Source organism: Equus przewalskii, chromosome 5 (genome assembly GCF_037783145.1).
Source record: "Equus przewalskii isolate Varuska chromosome 5, EquPr2, whole genome shotgun sequence".
NCBI classification, from domain to species: domain Eukaryota; kingdom Metazoa; phylum Chordata; class Mammalia; order Perissodactyla; family Equidae; genus Equus; species Equus przewalskii.
The window spans coordinates 17,023,790-17,042,259 of record NC_091835.1 but is presented as its reverse complement, the minus strand read 5'-3'; the positions used below and the strand labels follow the sequence as shown (position 1 = coordinate 17,042,259).

The following is an 18,470-nucleotide window of genomic DNA, read 5'->3' as shown; positions in this document are numbered from 1 at the left end:
TAATATATATGTAAGAGCAGATTTGAGGAGAAGGAAATTTGAAAAACAAAAACAGTGTGTGGTCATGATTGCTTGAGGGGAGAGATGAGGCCCCACTGCAGTTGCCTACTCAAGTGATAAGGAATGTCTAGGAGGTGATTTCTTTTCTTCACAATTCTGTGTAGACTGAAACTTGTCCCTGCTTCGTTTCAAGGAGATTTCATTTTCCATGTTAGACGATTAATGTACATATTCTGCTAGGATCTTAAGTCACCAAATAAAAACACACTTTTGATTTTCCACTGCTTCATGACCTCTCAAATGGATAAATGGCTTATTTTTAGGTCTCCATAATATTCATTCAAAGCAATTGGAACAGAATTCAGGATTTACTCAAATAATGGAATTCTGACTCCAATTTATTTGCATTTTGAAATTTTCTTTGTAATCCAATTGCCTTGAGGTACTGCGCTGGTGGTTAATTTTCTCCATGAAGTTCTTTAGCGGAAGTCCTGACTGTAAGAATCAGTTTCAGCACTTATGAGTTCACAGCCCTTAGGGATGGTAGCCAAGTGGGAAGTGTGCTTCTAAAGATGTTTTGGAATGACGGTGAGAAATTTTCTTGGTGTTTAACCATCTTTAGGAGTCAGCATAGTTACCTGAGAATGGCAATGACTAATAGGGAGGTTAGAGGGTTGTACTTTCCATTGTATCTTTGAATGTCCCCAGTGATATTAGACTGAAAATAAATATACCTGGGGAAAAAAATCTATGGTTTGCATTGTGGATTCCATGCATCAACATTTTCTGGAATAATCCCAATCACAGTGTTTTGTTTCCCATCACACAAATACTTTGGTACCAAACTCTATGAGGCCATCTCTTATCACTAGAAACAGCACAGCTTTGTCAGATCATGTTTCTCAATTTTTCGCTTGTAAAAATCATTATTATCCATTGCCATTTTATTTTTACTCTTTAATTAAGCATTTTTTCCCACAGCTTTATTGAGATGTAATTGACAAGTACATTGTGTAAGTTTAAGGTGTACAATATGTTGACTTGATACACTCAGATATTGCAAAATGATGACCACCATAGCATGGGTTAACATATCCATCATGACACATAATTACCAATTCTTTTTTGTTGTGAGAACATTTAAGATCTCCACTCTTAGCAACATTCAAGTATGTAATCCAATCTTATCAACTATAGTCACCAGGCTGTACATTAGATCCCTGTCATCTGTAGTATTCATCTAGAAGTTCGTATCCTGTGACCAGTATCCCCTCATTTTTCCCAACCCCAGTCCCTGGCAGGCACCATTCTACTCTCTGTTTCTATGAGTTCTGTCCACCATTTTCTGACAGTATTCCTTTCAGCTAAAATGTTATTCCTGTGGGTTTAGGAAGCTGGATCGGAGATGTGGGAAAAAATTGCCCTCACTAATCTGAATTTAAACTTGTTTCTCCTCATTCTGAATACGTACATAGGACTTCCAGTCACACGGTGAGAAATTATAAATGTTTTTCTACTTCTATATCCGTACGACCTTTCCTCAGTTTGCCCTTCCTTTTCAAATTCAGCATTTGCTGTCAGTTTGGGATTTCTATGCATTGCTTTCTTCCCTTAAGCAAATCCCAAGAGGAGAGTAGTTTCATTTAGGGTACATGTATATGGCTGGTAGGTATCTGATTATATGTTTCACTGTGGGTTTATTTATATGCCTGTGACTGGCACGTGTTCTGTGTGTTTTACAGTTGGTTTATTAATCTGAGGAAGATTGGCCCTGAGCTAACATCTGTTGCCAGTCTTCCTCTTTTTTTTTTTCTCCCCAAAGCCCCAGTACATAGTTGTATATTCTAGTTGCAAGTCCTTCTGGTTCTTCTATGTGGGATGCTGCCACAGCATGGCTTCATGAGTGGTGTATAGGTCCATGCCCAGGATCCGAACCCGGAAACCCTGGGCCACTGAAGCAGAGTGCATGAACTTAACCACTCAGCCACGGGGCTGGCCCCAGAACCTTAATTTTTGATTTTGCCCCAACAACCATGTGTTGCCTGTGCTAGGTTCAGTGTCCATCTTGGTATATTTCGCTATGAAAACCTCTGCAAGGGGAGGGCTTTAAGCCTATCTTTTCTTTTCCAAATCTCCTCATCATCTTCCTCAGCTCAACTATAAACCAAGTCATTTTTGCATGTATTTGTCAACATGCTAGATAATCGATTGAGGTTATGGAATTATTTCATTAAAACATTTTACTTATTGTTTATAAGTAAACACACATACCACAATAATATTTAAAATCAAGTTGTAAAATATTATCTTGTCATTATCCTTAATCTTGAATCTTGGTGATCTAGTCATAATGTTACAAGCATGTATTTGCATTTTTCTTTTTTTTTTTGAGGAAGATTAGCCCTGAGCTAACATCTGCCACAAATCCTCCTCTTTTTGCTGAGGAGTGCTGGCCCTGAGCTAACATCCGTGCCCATCTTCCTCTACTTTCTATGTGGGACTACTACCACAGCTTGGCTTGACAAGTGGTGTGTAGGTCTGCACCCAGGATCCAAACCGGCAAACCCTGGGCTGCTGAAGCAGAACGTGTGAACTTAATTTCTGGACCACTGGGCTGGCCCCCAACAATTTGTATTTTTAAAAATAATTTTTAGAGGCCAGCCTGGTGGCACAGCGGTTAAGTTTGTGTGTTCCGCTTCTCAGAAGCCCGGGGTTCACCGGTTCGGATCCCTGGTGTGGACATGGCACTGCTTGGCAAAAGCCATGCTGTGGTAGGCATCCCACATATAAAGTAGATGAAGATGGGCATGGATGTTAGCTCAGGGCCAGTCTTCCTCAGCAAAAAGAGGAGGATTGGCAGTAGTTAGGGCTAATCTTCCTCAAAAAAAAAATAATAATAATTTTTATAGAGAGTCAGTAAGAGAAACAGGCCACTTTGTGTTGGATAATTTTAACTGTAGATACTCTACATTTAGAGGACATATTGATGAATTTGTTTGTAAACCATGAAGAAATATATGAGTGCTAGGCTTTCTTATTAAAGGAAACAATATTTCTTCTTTAAATATTTGCATCCTCTTATGCCACATATTTCCCTTCTGTAAAACACGTCTTTGTGTTGCTCCTCTTTTGTTAAACTCTGAGTAACAATTTTTTTCTTTTCGCTAGATCGTAGGTAGAATCCACCCTCTAGTGGCCAAAAGCATCATGAAAAAGAGCCATTTGTAAGACAAGGCTGAAGAATTATGAAGAGATTGATTTTTTTTCATGTAACTAGTTTGTGACCTAGGTCTGCAGGCAAATGAGAAGACTTCGAGAACCGTTTAGATCAACATGGTTAGAAACATCCCCCAGATGATGGACCAGTTTGAGGTCAAAACATCTTTAGATATGCTAGTGGTTCTGTTTAAGCAGATTCACTGTTGCGTTCTCTTGACTTCTGATGCCCTTCATAACATAGTCACAATCCAACTGTGTCATCTACGGTACATTCTTTCATTTGCTCTTAAATGTTTTGGGAGGAGAATGCTAACTGTTTGTAAGGATGTAACTCTGAATGGTTGTTTGCTTTTCTACCACATACTTAAAGAATTTTTCTCCCTTCAGATGTGAATTGCTTATGATTTTACACTCTATTAAAAAAATCTAGAGATGTTTCAGGATTTTTAACATCTCCAAAGATTTTCCTTTTTTACATATTAAATGATGCAATTCTCCTTTTAAAATAATTTTCTTTATTGCAATGCAACTTATGATGATGCCTATTCCTTGTGTCTTAAAAAGTCTTTGCTTCTATAAAGACTGAATCTTTTTCCTCTATAGACCGTAAGAATCACCCTCATTTCCTTCCCCGCCTCCTAAAAAATACCCTGGATAATTTCAGGCTTTTCCTAATATTCTCAGTTCTCCTATTGCCCAATCAGGTGTTAGACAGTGTGGCTGTCATTTCGCTCGGAATCAGCAGCATGATTTGGAGTTCTAATGCTCCAAATAAAATACATATAGAACATCTATGATATTATCCCTTTGTGTTACCCAAGTAACATAGTCCCATGTGGAAAATTAGAAAATTTGAATATACTATTTAAAATATAAAAAATAATCCCTCAATTTCACTGCCGAACAAAAACCACTGTCAGGTTTGGAATGTGTTTTACCTGGCACTTTTATTTATATTTGTACAAATCAGACATTTGTAAAGAAAGGAACTCTTGCTGTATTTGTGGATGCGAAGGTTATTTTGCCCTCTGCCCACTTTCCCAGCAAATTCAATTCACCTACTGTGCTCGTGCATCCTCTCTTTTCACCGAGCTACGTGCTAGGGAAATGAGAAGAGAGCGGATAGTTGTTACAGAAAAATACAGTTTGGCATCAAAGACTTAGCGGTGAATCAAGGAGTTACTGCCCAGCAGGAAATGGATCCAGCACAGAGGTTGGTCTTGGGATGAGGCTGAGGAAAGGAGGAGGGTAGGTTTTGAAAAAGCCAAACATAAACAGACTCTGTTTTATATTAGAAAAATTCAGGTATTTGAGCTTCTGACTGGTGGCATCTGGGCTAAGCTGTTAGGCGCTGTGGAAGTCAGAGCTGGTGCTATTTGTGTTCTTCCAGAAAGTGTTCTTCACTGCCCATGTGAAGCAATGACTCATGATAATGGCACTGTTTGGGGTAATGATGCTCCGTGCCTTTGCTGCGTATGTGAGGCAGGGCACCTATTTTAGAATTAAAGTACTCATGTGGTCTTCTTAAATCAGGTTTGCAGCAGACCAGGTGACCACATATCACATTTATTAGGCATTTATTATGTGCCACGCACTATGCTAGATGCTTTTCTTGTGTTACTGCCCCACGTGCAATGCCAAGTGCACATCCTTCTGAGGGTGCAGCAGGAGCCCCTCCTTCGTAAGTCACCTTTGTTACCACAAGGGCCCCTGAGTTACCTTGATGGAAGATGTCACTCTCTGGCATTGAACCAGTGATACGTGGATGGTCTAGAGCTCCCCCCATAAACACTGTCAATACTGGAGAGGTAGAAAATGAGTTTAGTGAAAAGAAAATGATGTCAAATACATTTTATTTGAATAAAGGATAATTTGAGAAGCAAGACTCCTACAGCATCCCATTGTCTATCAAATTCTCAAATCAACCCCCACCATGCCCCACCATCCTGGTGACCCTTCAAGTGCAGTGCCCAAGGTCATTACACCAGGTGGTGATATGGCTCCACAGGGAACCCACAAGGTTTGTGGCAGGGACCCTCTGCCCATTGTTATTCCATCACGTGCTGGACCAGTTTCTCCTTCTATCTCATCTTTTTAGGTGTCTCTTTCTCTTTGTCTTTTTTTTTCCTGTCTCCATCTTGATACTTAGGAGTCTCTGTTTCCTTCTTCCTTTCTCTCTTCTCCCTTCCCTCCCTCTCTGCTTCTTCTTTCTCCCCCCGACCCCCAACTTCTCGTGTCTTCTAACCTATAACCTTTTTTTTTTAACTACAACACAAGAGGTCTCCTCAGTACCTAGTTGAGTGCTTGGCAACATGATCAGAATTCAGCAAATATTCTTTAAAATGAACTGATGTTTTTTCTTCAAATTGCCTGTTTTCCTGGGAGAAACTGTCTGCCCCTGCTGTTCAACTAAAATCTAGTTCTAGAAAGTGGTTCCACACTCCTTTCCATCCCATCCCCGCTCCCTAGTTCCATCCCGTTAAAAAGATTCTATTATATTTGAAAGTGCCTAGAACAGAAATTGGCGCATAGAAGGGATCTCAATAAATGTCAATTCATCCATTCCTTCTGAAAGGAATTGCAGCATCTCGATAAGACCAGCCAGGAACCCAGAACTCACCCTCATCCTCTCCCTCTGTCTCACCCTCCACATCCTATTCATTGCCAAGTATTGCTGTTTTACTTTTTAAATGGCTCTTGACATTTATTCTCTAGCTGCCCCTGCCACCACCCTCATCCCAGCCGTGTTTCTCTGGGACTATTGCAGTAGCCTCTTAACTGATCTCTCCACATCGAGTCTTGCAAGTCTTTCCTGAATTCTCTAAAAGGTAGCTGGAGTGATCTTTCTGAAATGCAAATATGATTTTTTTCACTCCCCCCCCCCCACTCCATTAAAGGTATCATGTGGTCTGGCACCTGCCTGCCTCTGTGTCTTCTTCACCCTTTGATCTTCAGTAGACCCCAGCCCATCTCCAGAAGGAGCCATGAGCTGTCCTCCGCAGGGATGGGTCTTCTGCACTTGCTGCTTTTCCTGCCTTGATACCCACATGCCTGTCCCTTCCTCAGGGCGGCCTCCCTGGAGCTCAGCCGGGCTCAGCTCTTCTGCTCCTTCTTCTGGCTGGCACCCCAGACCCTTCATTGCTTGCTCTGGCTCAGTTTTGGTTTTACATTTATTTGGATGATTGGTGTCTTTCTCCTTTAAATGCCTTTAGTAGAGGCGTTCTGTCTGTTTTCACACAGCTGTATAGCTCCGTGATTAGCATAGTGCCTGGCACATAGGAGGCATTTAATGACTATTTGTTGAATGAAAGAATGAATCAATCTAGGTGGCAAAAACGAGACCCAGAGAATCACCATGTGACTATTAACGTGACTATTAAGTGGGTCTTTGCAGTGACGGAGAACAGCGTGTGAACAGTCAGGATCTGACTGGGAGCCGGCGCTCCATTATCCATCCTTTGGGATGGAAGCCCAGGGAGGGAGGTGGAAATCTGCAAATGGTGCAGTAACCCATCAATACTAGGGAGGTTAGAGAAGCTAAGACATTAACTTAGCCTCTATCTACAGTTCTTCCAATCTAATGTCTATAAGAACTACAACCATGGAAACATTGATGGATTTCTGCCTTTTCACATCTATTTTCTCTCTGACCCGGGGGCTCTTACAATGAAAGGATAAGAAGTTAGGGAGTAAACGAAAGAAGCAACATCAGAGGCCACTGTCCTCCACACACCAACTAATGCTCTGCATTTACTGACACGACTTCTTCCATGTTCAAGATATTTTCTTTTTTCTTGCTTTAGTGTGTGTGTGTGTGTGTGTGTGTGTGTGTGTGTAACAGGAGCATAATTACTCCATGGAAGTCTGTGAGATATCAGCATCAGCAGCTCTGTTTAGAACAGAGCATCTGAACTCTTAATAGGATTAATGTGAGCAGGTATTCTGGCTTACATTTTTTTCTGTTCTTAAAAAATTCCTACTGTGAACGTACCAGCAAAGAGAGAGAATCACACACACGTGCACACAATTTCCCTTGAAACTTAAGCTCTCTACGCAGTAAAATGAACGCGTTGCCTGACAGTCCACCGTGCTGAATTTGAAAGCTCACAGACAATCCTATTAATATAATAGGATTACTTTCTCTTTGTGCACAACTTTAACTACTACCAGTGAGGTGTTTGGAAGATTTGATCTCCCAGGAACTGGCCTAGACTTGAATCGGGGCGTCTTGGGTTTTCCCATTTTGTCCATTCAACTTGAAATGAGGGGAAAACATCCTCTGAGTTCCAATATGCCCTTGAAGGAACCACTCCCCATCTCCCCCTGCTCATTTCAGTCTGACCTTAAAATAAACCAAAAAAACAAACAAGAACCCCCCAAACACTTTATATTCGCTCTGGCCTTGAATTCCACCAGCACTGGGAGAGGGAGCAGCTCGGCCTCCCCTGGGTTGTCCTGAACACATGGCTATTGTTTTGTTTTCTGAAGGTCCTGTTAACGTGCTTTTTGTGAGGCAGGAGAAAGCACAGGTAGCCCTCCAGAGGCCATCCAAAGGGATTGGAGGTGGTGCCGTCTGTCTGAAGGCCATCTGGTTACAGAATCCTACAGTTTGCGGTGTTTCAGAGTGGGATGTGATGGGCAAAGGGAACGAAGACTCTAGAGGAAACATTGTGTGGGCCAGAGCCTGTCATATATTGATATTAATATTTAAATGACGTTGTCTTGGGACAGCGTTGAGAGAGAAGACAAAGAAAAAGGCAGCGGAAACCTTGCTGTTCAGTGGGCAGAATAGGAATCAAGTGCCTCCTGAAACCTGGAGGCAGCAGTCATGTTTTGGAACAGAGCAGATGCTGTGGGGTGGAATCCTGCCTCACTACGCCTTTGCTGAGTGGGTCAATTGTGGTGGACCTCTGTCTTCCTGGGAGGACCCATATGAACCCCAGCCTAATGGCACAATGGTGAACAGCGTTCTCCAGAGCTCAAATGTCACCAGGCGGCTCTCCCTCCTCTTTCCTCTTCTTATCCCATTCGTTTGGTATGTCCTAACCCCAGATGAGCTGAGTGCCCCTTTTCTTCTGTGGGTTGACACTACTGGAGAGAGTCACCATGGACGGATAGGCCGTCAAACCCACAATTGCAGACGGACCCCTCGGTTCTGCCCAGAAATTCTTTTCCTTGATGAATTCCTTTTCGCTCTTCGCAAAGACAGTTTCTCAAGTTTCTCTCATATTATAAAAAGGATCTAGGACATTGTTCTTAAAAAAGAGGTTTTGTCCTCCAGGGGACAAATGGCAATGTCCGGAGACGTTGTTGATTGTCAAACTGGGGAGAGGTGGTGCCACTGGAATCTAGTGAGCAGAGGCCAGGGATGCTGCTCAACATCCTATAATGCACAGGACAGCTCCCCACCATAAAGATTGATCTGGTCCAAAATGTCAAAGTGTTGTGGTTGGGAACCCCTGATTCTGGGTGTTATCAACTGAATTGTGTCCCCCCCCCCCCCAACATTTGTATGTTGGAGCCCTAATCCTCAACATGACTGCTTTTGGAGAAAGGGCCTTTAAAGAGGTAATTAAGGTTCAATGAGGTCTAGGCTAATATGACTGGTGTCCTATAACCATATAAAAAGAGGAAGAGACACCAGAGAGGCATGCCCACAGAGAAAAGGCCATGTGAGGACACAGCAAGAAAGTGGCCATCTGCAAGCCAAAGAGAGAGGCCTCAGGAGAAACCAAACCTGCTGACATCTTGATCTTAGACATCCAGCCTCCAGAACTGTGAGAAAATAAATGTCTCTTGTTTAAGGCATCCAGTCTGTGGTATTTTGTTATAGTGGTCCTAACTTACTGATACACTAGGTTATGCGTTTTGGGGACAACATGGGTAAGTAGGAAGAACACACAGGATTGATTGGCTGTGTAGTCTTGGGCAAGTTTCTTTATCTCTCTGGCTCTAGCTCCTCATCTATAAATTGAGACTAGTGATATCCATCATTTTTGGTTGTTATGAGGCTTAAACAAGTAAACACAAGTAAAGGGTCTGATCAGAGCAGATGCCACTAACACGCTGCTAGACTCTAAGCTTCTTGCAGGTGAAGACCTCACCATTTAACTTTGTGCCCATGGGGCCTGGAAGCTCCCAGCACATCGCGGGTGCATCTTCAATGTGTGTTGATTTAATCAATGGCATTTTGGGTGCTCATTCAACAACTGTTATTCGAGCATCTTTTCTGTACCAGATACTATGGGCACAGCTGTGAACAGTGCAATCTCAGCCTCTGCCTTCAAGCTTATATTCTGGTGGAGGAAGAGAAATGATCAAGTAAAGAACTAAGTTACAAATGTGATTTCACACGGTTGTAAGTGCTATGATGGAAATCAATTGAGTGTTGTGGTGAGTAACTGGTGGGGGAGCTGCTTTAGATAGCATCGTCAGAAAATGATCCAAAGAAGTGACTGTTGTTTTGTTTACTGTTACAGGTGTGCTTTATCGGTGACTTAAATCCCTGAGAGCTATTGCTCTCGTGGAGTGATTTTCCAAAATAGTGAACAACTCATGGCGCAGTCTCCTCTTGATTTACCCAGGAGTTACATTCCAGGAAAACTCAGCATATCTTAAAAACTGTGCTGTACAAGTAAAGCAGTTAGATTCTAGACCTGGAAAGTTAGACACAGAGTTTTCACCTACATGAATAAAGTTGTGAAGGATGCCAGGTCCTTCTTTGTTGTGCAGGGGTATTCTAGACATTGCAGGATGTTTAATATCTCTGGTTGTCATGCACTGAATTCCAATAGAACCCTCCAGTCTTTGTGATAATCAATCCCCTCTTCCCAATTTCCAAAACACTCTATAAAGGGCAGTACATCTCCCATTGAGAGCCATGATTTTGAGGGTCTCCAGGGACCTCCTAGTCTTCAAGAGCCTTTGACACTGTTAACCGGCCGTGGTTTCCTTTCCTCTCTGACTTCCATGACGTTGCACTCCCTCGCCTTCCCTCCTCTCCTTCAGCCCATCTAAGCCCAGTGTCCTGACCTGGCTTCTTGTTCTCCACTTGCCCATCCATGTAGATCCAACCTCAATCCCTTCTTTTTACTTCTCCATGTTCTTCTTTGATGAAAACTTCAACACCACTTCCAGGCGACTAACTCCCAAAGTGCTGTTTCTAGGCTATTCAAGCTTATTTTTCCAACTGCCACCTGGACCTCCCCAAGTGGAGCCCCAAGTTAAACATGCCCAAAATCCAACTGGTCAGCTTCTCCTAAAACCTGTTGTTCGTTTGGGCATACCTACTCATGTTAATGGCAGCATCATCCACTCACTCAGCCTAAACGTGGCAGCCATCTTGACCACGCTTTCTCACTCCCCACATTCAGTCTGTTCTGTTCTGTCAGTTCTAAGGAAGTGATTGGAGCTGAATAATCAGAGCAAGTCATGCCAAGATGGGAGCGATGGTGAGGAAGATCACTGCCCTGGAAGGGGCATTCTGATCCCACCCTTCTGATCTTTTATTTTATTTTTTAACAATTCTTTGGACTAGCCTAATTTTCCTAGACCCTGGGCATACTGCCTTGAGCTAATTTGTTTGCCCGAATTAATTACCAGCAGGAGGTGGCAGCCTCATTTTCACAGAAGCCTTCTCTTTTGGAAGGAATGCCTTTTTGTTCAAACAGTCCGATTTAGGTTCTTTGGCACTGAGTGTGAAGGGTGCCTTGACATTTCCATAAAGACATTTAAATGTTACCGTCTCTGAAGAAACAGTTTTAGAATGTGAAACCTTTATCTTTTTTTTCCCCCCAAGGAAGAAAAACATCACCGGCTTAATTATCTCTGTAAAATAACTTCCTTATTTGCTTTTCATGTGGCTAGCAGAAAAAGATAATGATGCTGTCTTCCAAAAAATGCGAACAGTTATGGATGATTTCATGAAATTTGCTTTTGATTTTTGTCTGTGTAAATAACACCTCAATTCAGAGGTCAAAGGTGATGAAGGGTTATATATTATTCTTTCCAACTTGGTTTTTAAAAGCTAGGAGAACAAATAGGGTGAAAAAGATGCTGCTTGTGATTGTTACTTCATACTGAGAAGGAGCCAAAAGACACAACTCTTTATATATATAATTTTTAAAAATTGTGATAAAAGTCACATAACATGAAGTCTACCGTTAACAAATTTTTTTAAGTGTATGGTAGAGTATTGTTAACTATATGCACGTTGTCACATGGCAGATCTCTAGAATATTTTCATTTGCGTAACTGAAACTCTGTATCCATTGAACAGCAACTAACTCCCCATTTCCTCCTCTCCCCAGCCCCTGCCACCACCATTCTGCTCTTCTTTTGTGTGACTACTTTACATACGTCATATAAGTAGAATCATGAAGTATTTGTCCTTCTGTGACTGCCTTATTTCAATTAGCATATGGCGTCAAGGTTCATCCATGTTGTAGAATATGACAGAATTTCCTTCTTTTTAAAGACTGAATAATATTCCATTGTATACGTGTATATATATCGCATTTTCTTTATCCATTCTTCTATTGATGGGCATTTAGTTTGTTTCCACCTCTTGGCTATTGTCAATAATGCTGTAATGAACATGGGAATGCAAATATCTCTTCGAAATCTTGCTTTCAGTTCTTTTGGATGAATATGTAGAAGTGGGGTTGTAGATCATATGAGTGTTCTATTTTTAATTTTTGAGGAGTCTCTGTGCTGTTTTCCGTAGCAGCTGCACCATTTTACATTTCCACTAACAGTGTATGAGGGTTCTAATTTCTCCATATCCTCACCAACACTTGTTATTTTCTGGGTTGTTTGTTTTGATAATGGCTATCCTAACAGGTATGGGGTGATTCCTCATTGTGGTTTTGGTTTCTATTTCCCTGATGATTAGTCATGTTGAGCATCTTTTTGTATACCATTTGTATTGTCTTACACTATTCACAAGAAACAACTCGAAATAGATTAACGACTTAAATGTAAGACCTGAAACTATAAAACTCCTAGAAGAAAACATAGGGGAAAAGCTTCATAACATTGGTCTTCACAATGATTTCTTGGATATGACACCAAAAGCACAGGCAACAAAAGCAAAAATAGACAAGTGGGACTACATCAAACTAAAAAGCTTCTGCACAGCAAAGGAAGCAGTCAGAGGAGTGACAGGCAACCTATGAATGGAAGAAAACGTTTGCAAATTGTATATTTGATAAGGGATTAATATCCAACACTCTCGTAAAAAGGAAGATTTTCTATTGACTCTAGATCAGGAGTCAGCAAACTTGTTTTATAAGGGGCCCAAGAGTAAAGATTTGGGGCTTTGCAAGCCATATGGTCTTTGTTGCAACTACTCAATCTGCCATCATAGTGTGAAAGCAGCCATAGACAATACACAAATGGATGGGTGGGGCTGTGTTCCAGTAAAAACTTTATTTATAAAAACAGACTGGGATAGATTTGGCCTGTGAGCCAAATCTATCTGGTTCTATTAACATTTTAGGGGGATGGTTTTGAGTTGTGGAGGGCTGTCCTGAACACTGTAGGATGTTTAGCAGCATCCTTATACTAGATGCCAGTAGCAACTCCTTCCCTTCCTCCATAGCTGTGACAACTAAAAATGTTTTCAAAATTGCCCACCACCAAAATTGCCTACTGGGGGACGAAATTTCTGTTAAATGAGAATCTCTGATCTAGATGATTGAAATAATCTAATGAAGAGTAATAGGAAATATTTCTCTAAAATTACAAAAGGTAGAGTAAGAGAGAAGAATTGAAAACCATGGCATATTTGTCTTAGGTAGGTCGAACTCTCCTCAAAGACACCATTATCACTCCCTAAATTTGGAAAGCAGTTCAGAAACAACAGAAATGCAACATATTTGAAAAGTGATCTGTTAATAATGCAAATATGAGCTTCACCTACTTTTGTGATAGGCACAAGAAACAAAACAGTTCAACACATTAGCATGTCCTAATGGGACTTTCTGAGTTTGAGGGTTGGCTATGAATTGGAAAGCTGGAAAAAAGCTAGGGGTTTTAGTTCCCACTTGAGCAAGGGTTTATTTTTTCTGCTTATCTGAATTCAGAACCAACACAGGCAGGGTGATTTTTGAAAATGCTCACATGTTTCTCATTGTTTGGACAAGGCCAGACAAAAATGGCCTGGTTTCCCTGCAAATTGGCAGTAACACATGTTTTTGAAAGTTAAAAACAGCATAACATTCATGAGTGAATCTCAAAGAATGTTGTCTTCTTGTCCTTTAGAATAAACACCTGTTTTGCAAGTAGGAGAGGAAAACCATCTTTATTGAGAAAATTGTTGGTTTCTTATTCTTCATTGCTATTATATTTTTAATGATTAAAAAATTTGAGTACAATTTAAAACATTGTAATTTAAGTGATCTTAATTTTAAATAAACAAACAAAAATATTACCCCACATTTCATCGGGTATTTCAGTTAAGCCCTTCTTAGTTGAGTTTCTTTCTTGACTTGGAAAACGAAGGAAATACATTGATCCTCTTCTCCTTTAATAAAATTCTCTGTAGCTAGATATATTTTTCTGATTGATTGGAGGGAAAATGTGGTCCACATCCTTGAAAGGAGCTCTTACTCTCATGTTACAAGTCCTGCCGCTGTCATGGTCTCCTGTGGCCACAGCAGACGCACTCAGTAACCTGTGTCTCTGGGTCACCAGTACTGTTGGACGTGACATAATAATGGGACCATCTGGTGGATAAATGGGGTCACTTCTTTTATACTTGGATCATGAAAAAGGGTGATAAGAACAGACTCTTCCTAGCCTTCCCAAAAATCTACATTTCAATTATACCCCAAGAGACCTGACTCCTTAGATTTTGCTTCTGTCTCTGCCTTACTTTCCAATGAACACCCAACTGCCTTCTTTGCAGTCTGTCCCATGTGGGTTTGTTTGATGGCACGCTTTTCTCTCTGTCCCTCAGGTTACCACGGCCTCTACTGTGAGGAGGAATACAATGAATGTCTCTCTGCTCCATGCCTGAACGCTGCCACCTGCAGGGACCTCGTTAATGGCTATGAGTGCGTGTGCCTGGCAGAATACAAAGGTGAGCGGCCACTTGGCCTTCTTGTACCAAAGTGCCTCTAAATGACTTCATGGATTTCTCGACTTGAATGCAGAAATGTCTAATTGGAGCATGAAATCATTTAAAATAAAAACCAAATGCTGGCGGTGGGATGATTTATGGGGCCAAGGAGACCAATTTGCAGGTCTCGGGTTTCCTCCTAATAAACTGGAAAGTCTCTCTCCTGCCCTTTGCTTCTTCTTGTGTCCTTGCTCTCTTCTCTCAAATGTGTAAAAGGCTGATGATAAAAAGTGGCATTAAATGGACTGTCAGATGTAGATCAAGGACATGGCTGTGCAGTCTGTGGGAGAGGGAACCTTGCTGCTCTGCACTGCTTGCTGGGCAAAGACAGGATGCTGTGCTTTGTGCTTCTGGAGGTGGAATCGCACGTATTGGCAAATAAATTAATTCCCATTAAATCATTCAGTTGGTAGGAAATGTGAGTTCATTTGCGTGGATGCGTGTCAAAGGCGTTCTGCAGAAATAGCTGATGTTGACAGAGTGTTTATAATGTGTGGACCCTGTTCTAAGTCCTTACGTTCGTTAACTTGTAAAAATCCTCACAATAACCCTATGAGGTGGTAGGTAATGGTGTCCCTTGGGATCCCGCCCAGCATGGTCCCAGCGCCCTTTCATCTGCCTCTCCAATGGGCTCCATTGGTGGATGGTGTGGCTTCTTTTGTGGCCATCTGCCCTCTGATAGCAGTGTGCCAGGAGGCCCTTTTGTCAGCTGCTGCACACATTTCTCTAAGCCACAACTTTAGGCCTGGGTTTAGATTTTTGTAATACTTTTGTGGGCTCTATTTATAGCCATTTCGCTTAACCTCTTGCTCCCCCCACCGCTGACTTGATACCATCCATCTGCCTGGTGACCTTGCCTGGCAGCCGACCTTGCTTCTCTTTGGACGCACTCACCTTTATTTAGGTCTTTTCGGTGAGGCTCGCGGCTCCCACAGATGAACCTGATTAAGCTCTTGGATGGAAGGGCTGAAGCTGGGCCAAGCCTCTGCTTTATGTTTGGCAGATCTGATGCTTCTTTCCGAGTGGGATGCCCATTTAGAGCCAGACTTCACAAGGGCAGATGTGCTGGCTTCAGCCACGTGGATTTCAGTTCTAGGTCTAGCAGAGCATTGAGAAATAGGGAGTCATCTCCAAGCTGGAAGGAAGAATAAAGGAGCAATGAGTCAGGAGACCGAGGGAGCTCACCTCACTTGTGCCACTGGTTTCCTAACGAGCCTGGATAAATGTCTTAAACTGACTCATCTGTATTTTGTCTATATAAAGTAAGGACAGTAATGCTTACAGAGATTTCAAGATTCTTCAGTGACAGAATTAGCAGTGGTAAATGTGCTTCAAAAATGAGAAAATTCCGAGATTCTTTAGTTTATTATAAAATTTTATGAAGGAAATTTCATCTTTATAAATGACAGAATCATTAATTGAGTGTATTATGAATATGCCCTTTATGTTCCTGTCTTTGAGACATTGCTCATGTTATCATGACCAAGAAATAAAAAATACAGTTGCACATGCCTGTGTGTGATGACCCACTAGTGTCTCCACAAATTAGACTGGGATCCTGGCCTTTTTCACCTCCTCCTTCCATTTTTCTCAAAGGTATTCCCAAATTTTTCCGCTTCTCCCAAGCTCCATATTAAGTCGTTTGCCCTTAGAATGATTGAATTCACTTCCATCTTCATGGCATAAAAGAGAGGTTTTCATTTTTAAAAGTTTTCAAATTTATTTGATTTGCACATCCTATAGCAATGGTTCTCAAACTTGGGCATCTGTTAGAGTCTGCTGGTGGGCTTCTCAAAACAGGTTGCTGGACCCCTCTGCTAGAGTTTCTGATTCAGTATATTGGGGTGGGGCCCAAGAATTTGAGTTTCTGGTAAGTTCTCAGGTGATGCTGATGTGCTGGCCCGTGGGCCAGCCTTTGAGAACATCCACCCCCTAAACTTATCTGCGGTCACAACGAGTAAACTTTTATTCTCTCCCATATTAGCGGATCCTGAGCTCGTTATCCTGCTCAAGGTTAATCCTTCCATGTATACTCTCAATTCCACCCCTTCTACCTTTTTGTGACCTTCCTCCATCAATTACTGACTCTCTGCTGGGGATGACTCAAGAAGGTAAATGACCCTGGAGGGTACTTCAAACGCATGTGAGCATTTGGGTTCTCAAGGAAAGGGAGATGCTTGGAGCCTTTGCATATGATAGAGTTAGGGGATAGAGTTCTGGGGAGAACTGAGGACTCAATGACCAGCTGAGCCCTAAGGCCCCCTCAGCTTATGGAGAGGAAGTACATGCTGTGAATGCGCTGCATGTGACCCCGGGAGGTAGAGGGCTCTCCTGATCTCATGGACACTGGGTGTCCTGGAAGATAATTGCATGGTGGGGCTGAGATGGTCCTTTCATTTTTATGTGGCTGGGAGAGAATGGTCTCCTGCTCATACCTGGAGAGCCCTGAGAACCCCACACTGGGAGGCCTCTACCATGTGCCTTAGTAGACAGAGCCCAGTTGGAGAAGAATCTCCAATGTCATCTGTCTCTGCCTGACATTGCCAACCTCTAGCCTGGCCAGTACAGGGAGCCTATACCAGCAACTCAAAAAGGGGAAAAAATCTAGGAAATAAAAATAAAATTGCGGCAACAGCCAATGACTCCAAACACTCAAGAGAGGAAGTGAAAAAAGTAATGTATACTACTCAAAATTGAATTTAGATCTGGAAAAGCAAAAGGAGGAACTATTTCATAATAGAAGTAAAAATATGAGAAAATGGAAACTGTGAGTAAAAACAGAGGCAAAATGTGGAAAAGATCCAAGAGATGTTTCCGTCTGAGTGATGGATGCTTGAGAAGAAGGAACACATGGAAATAAAACCAGAATCAACTAATTGCCAAAGGGAGAAGTCTATGAGTTGAAGAAAGTTGAAGTTTTCAAACAGAATGGGCTTATAGAATGCTAGAGGATTAATGATGGAGATGGTACACAATTTGAGATTTCCTGGTAGAATTTCCAAATCCAAGGATAAAGAGATTTTTTTTTTTTTTTTTACAAGATTCTACACAGGGAGTACAGGTTACGTACAAAAGAAAGAGAATCAAACCAGTGTTGAGGTGCTTCTCTCTATAACGAAACTAAGCAATAGTGGAACAGTGTTTCAGACTTTTCGATGAAAAGGACTGGCAATTAAAGGATCACTTATATTTGAGGGCAAAAGAAAGGCATTTTATACATTTAAGGATGCAGAAAATATAATACCATGTACCCTCTCTAAGAAAATTATCTTTAAAAATATGAGTATGAAATTGGAACTAAATCAGGACAAAGCTAGTCAGATAGAGGAAGAAAGAGAACAAGAGGAAGAGGGTTATCTTTAAATGCGGGAATAAACTTACATAGATGATATTAATGTGTTCGTGAATGGTAATTTAATGGTGAAGAACAGTCTCTCGAAAAAGATAGACATATCTTCTGTATTAATTATTATTGTTGCATATTGAATTACTACAAGGTGGTGGCTTAAAACGCCACCCTTTTATGATCTAACAGTTTCATAGGTCCAGGCGTGGCTTACTGGAATGTCTGTTCAGGGTCTCACCAAGCTGGAATCAAGGTGTTGGCTGGGCTGACCTCTCATCTGGGGCTTGAATAGGAAAAGATCAGCTTCTAAGTCCTTTCAGGTTGTTGGCAGAATTCACATCCTTGTGGCTGTAGAATTCATGACAGTTTGCTTCTTAAAAGCTGGCAATGATGAGAGCAACCCTCTCCTCTTTCAAGTCTCTAACTTCAGGAGAGGCCCCAACCTTGTTAAGGGTCTCACCTGTGTAGGTCAGGCACACCCAATATTAACTCAAAGTCAACTGATTAGGGACCTTAACTGCATCTTCCAAATCTCTCAACTTTTGCGATATGCTGTTAGTTAGAAGCTCACACTCAAGGGGGGTGGATTACACAAGGGTATCATTCATTGAGGGTCACCGTAGGGTGTGTCCGTCATACCTGTTCTTAAGGAAAAATTTAAATGACCACACTAAAGTTTCATATTATTTTAACCAATAGTTTAATCATGGGTTGTAGGGAGGGGAAGTGGGAAGAATTAGAAGGCGTACAAGTGTGTTAAAGATCTTATCCCAACGGGCAGGT

At 41.6% G+C, this 18,470-nt stretch overlaps 1 protein-coding gene across 2 annotated transcripts in view; it reads left to right on the top strand.

Moving 5' to 3' along the window:
* DNER (delta/notch like EGF repeat containing) overlaps positions 1-18,470 on the top strand; it is a 302,394-nt gene that overhangs the window by 246,651 nt on the left and 37,273 nt on the right. For both annotated transcript variants that reach the window (XM_070620042.1, XM_070620043.1), the window contains exon 9: positions 14,180-14,302. In XM_070620042.1, coding sequence (XP_070476143.1) covers positions 14,180-14,302 — 123 coding nt within the window. The remainder of the gene's footprint in view (positions 1-14,179; positions 14,303-18,470) is intronic.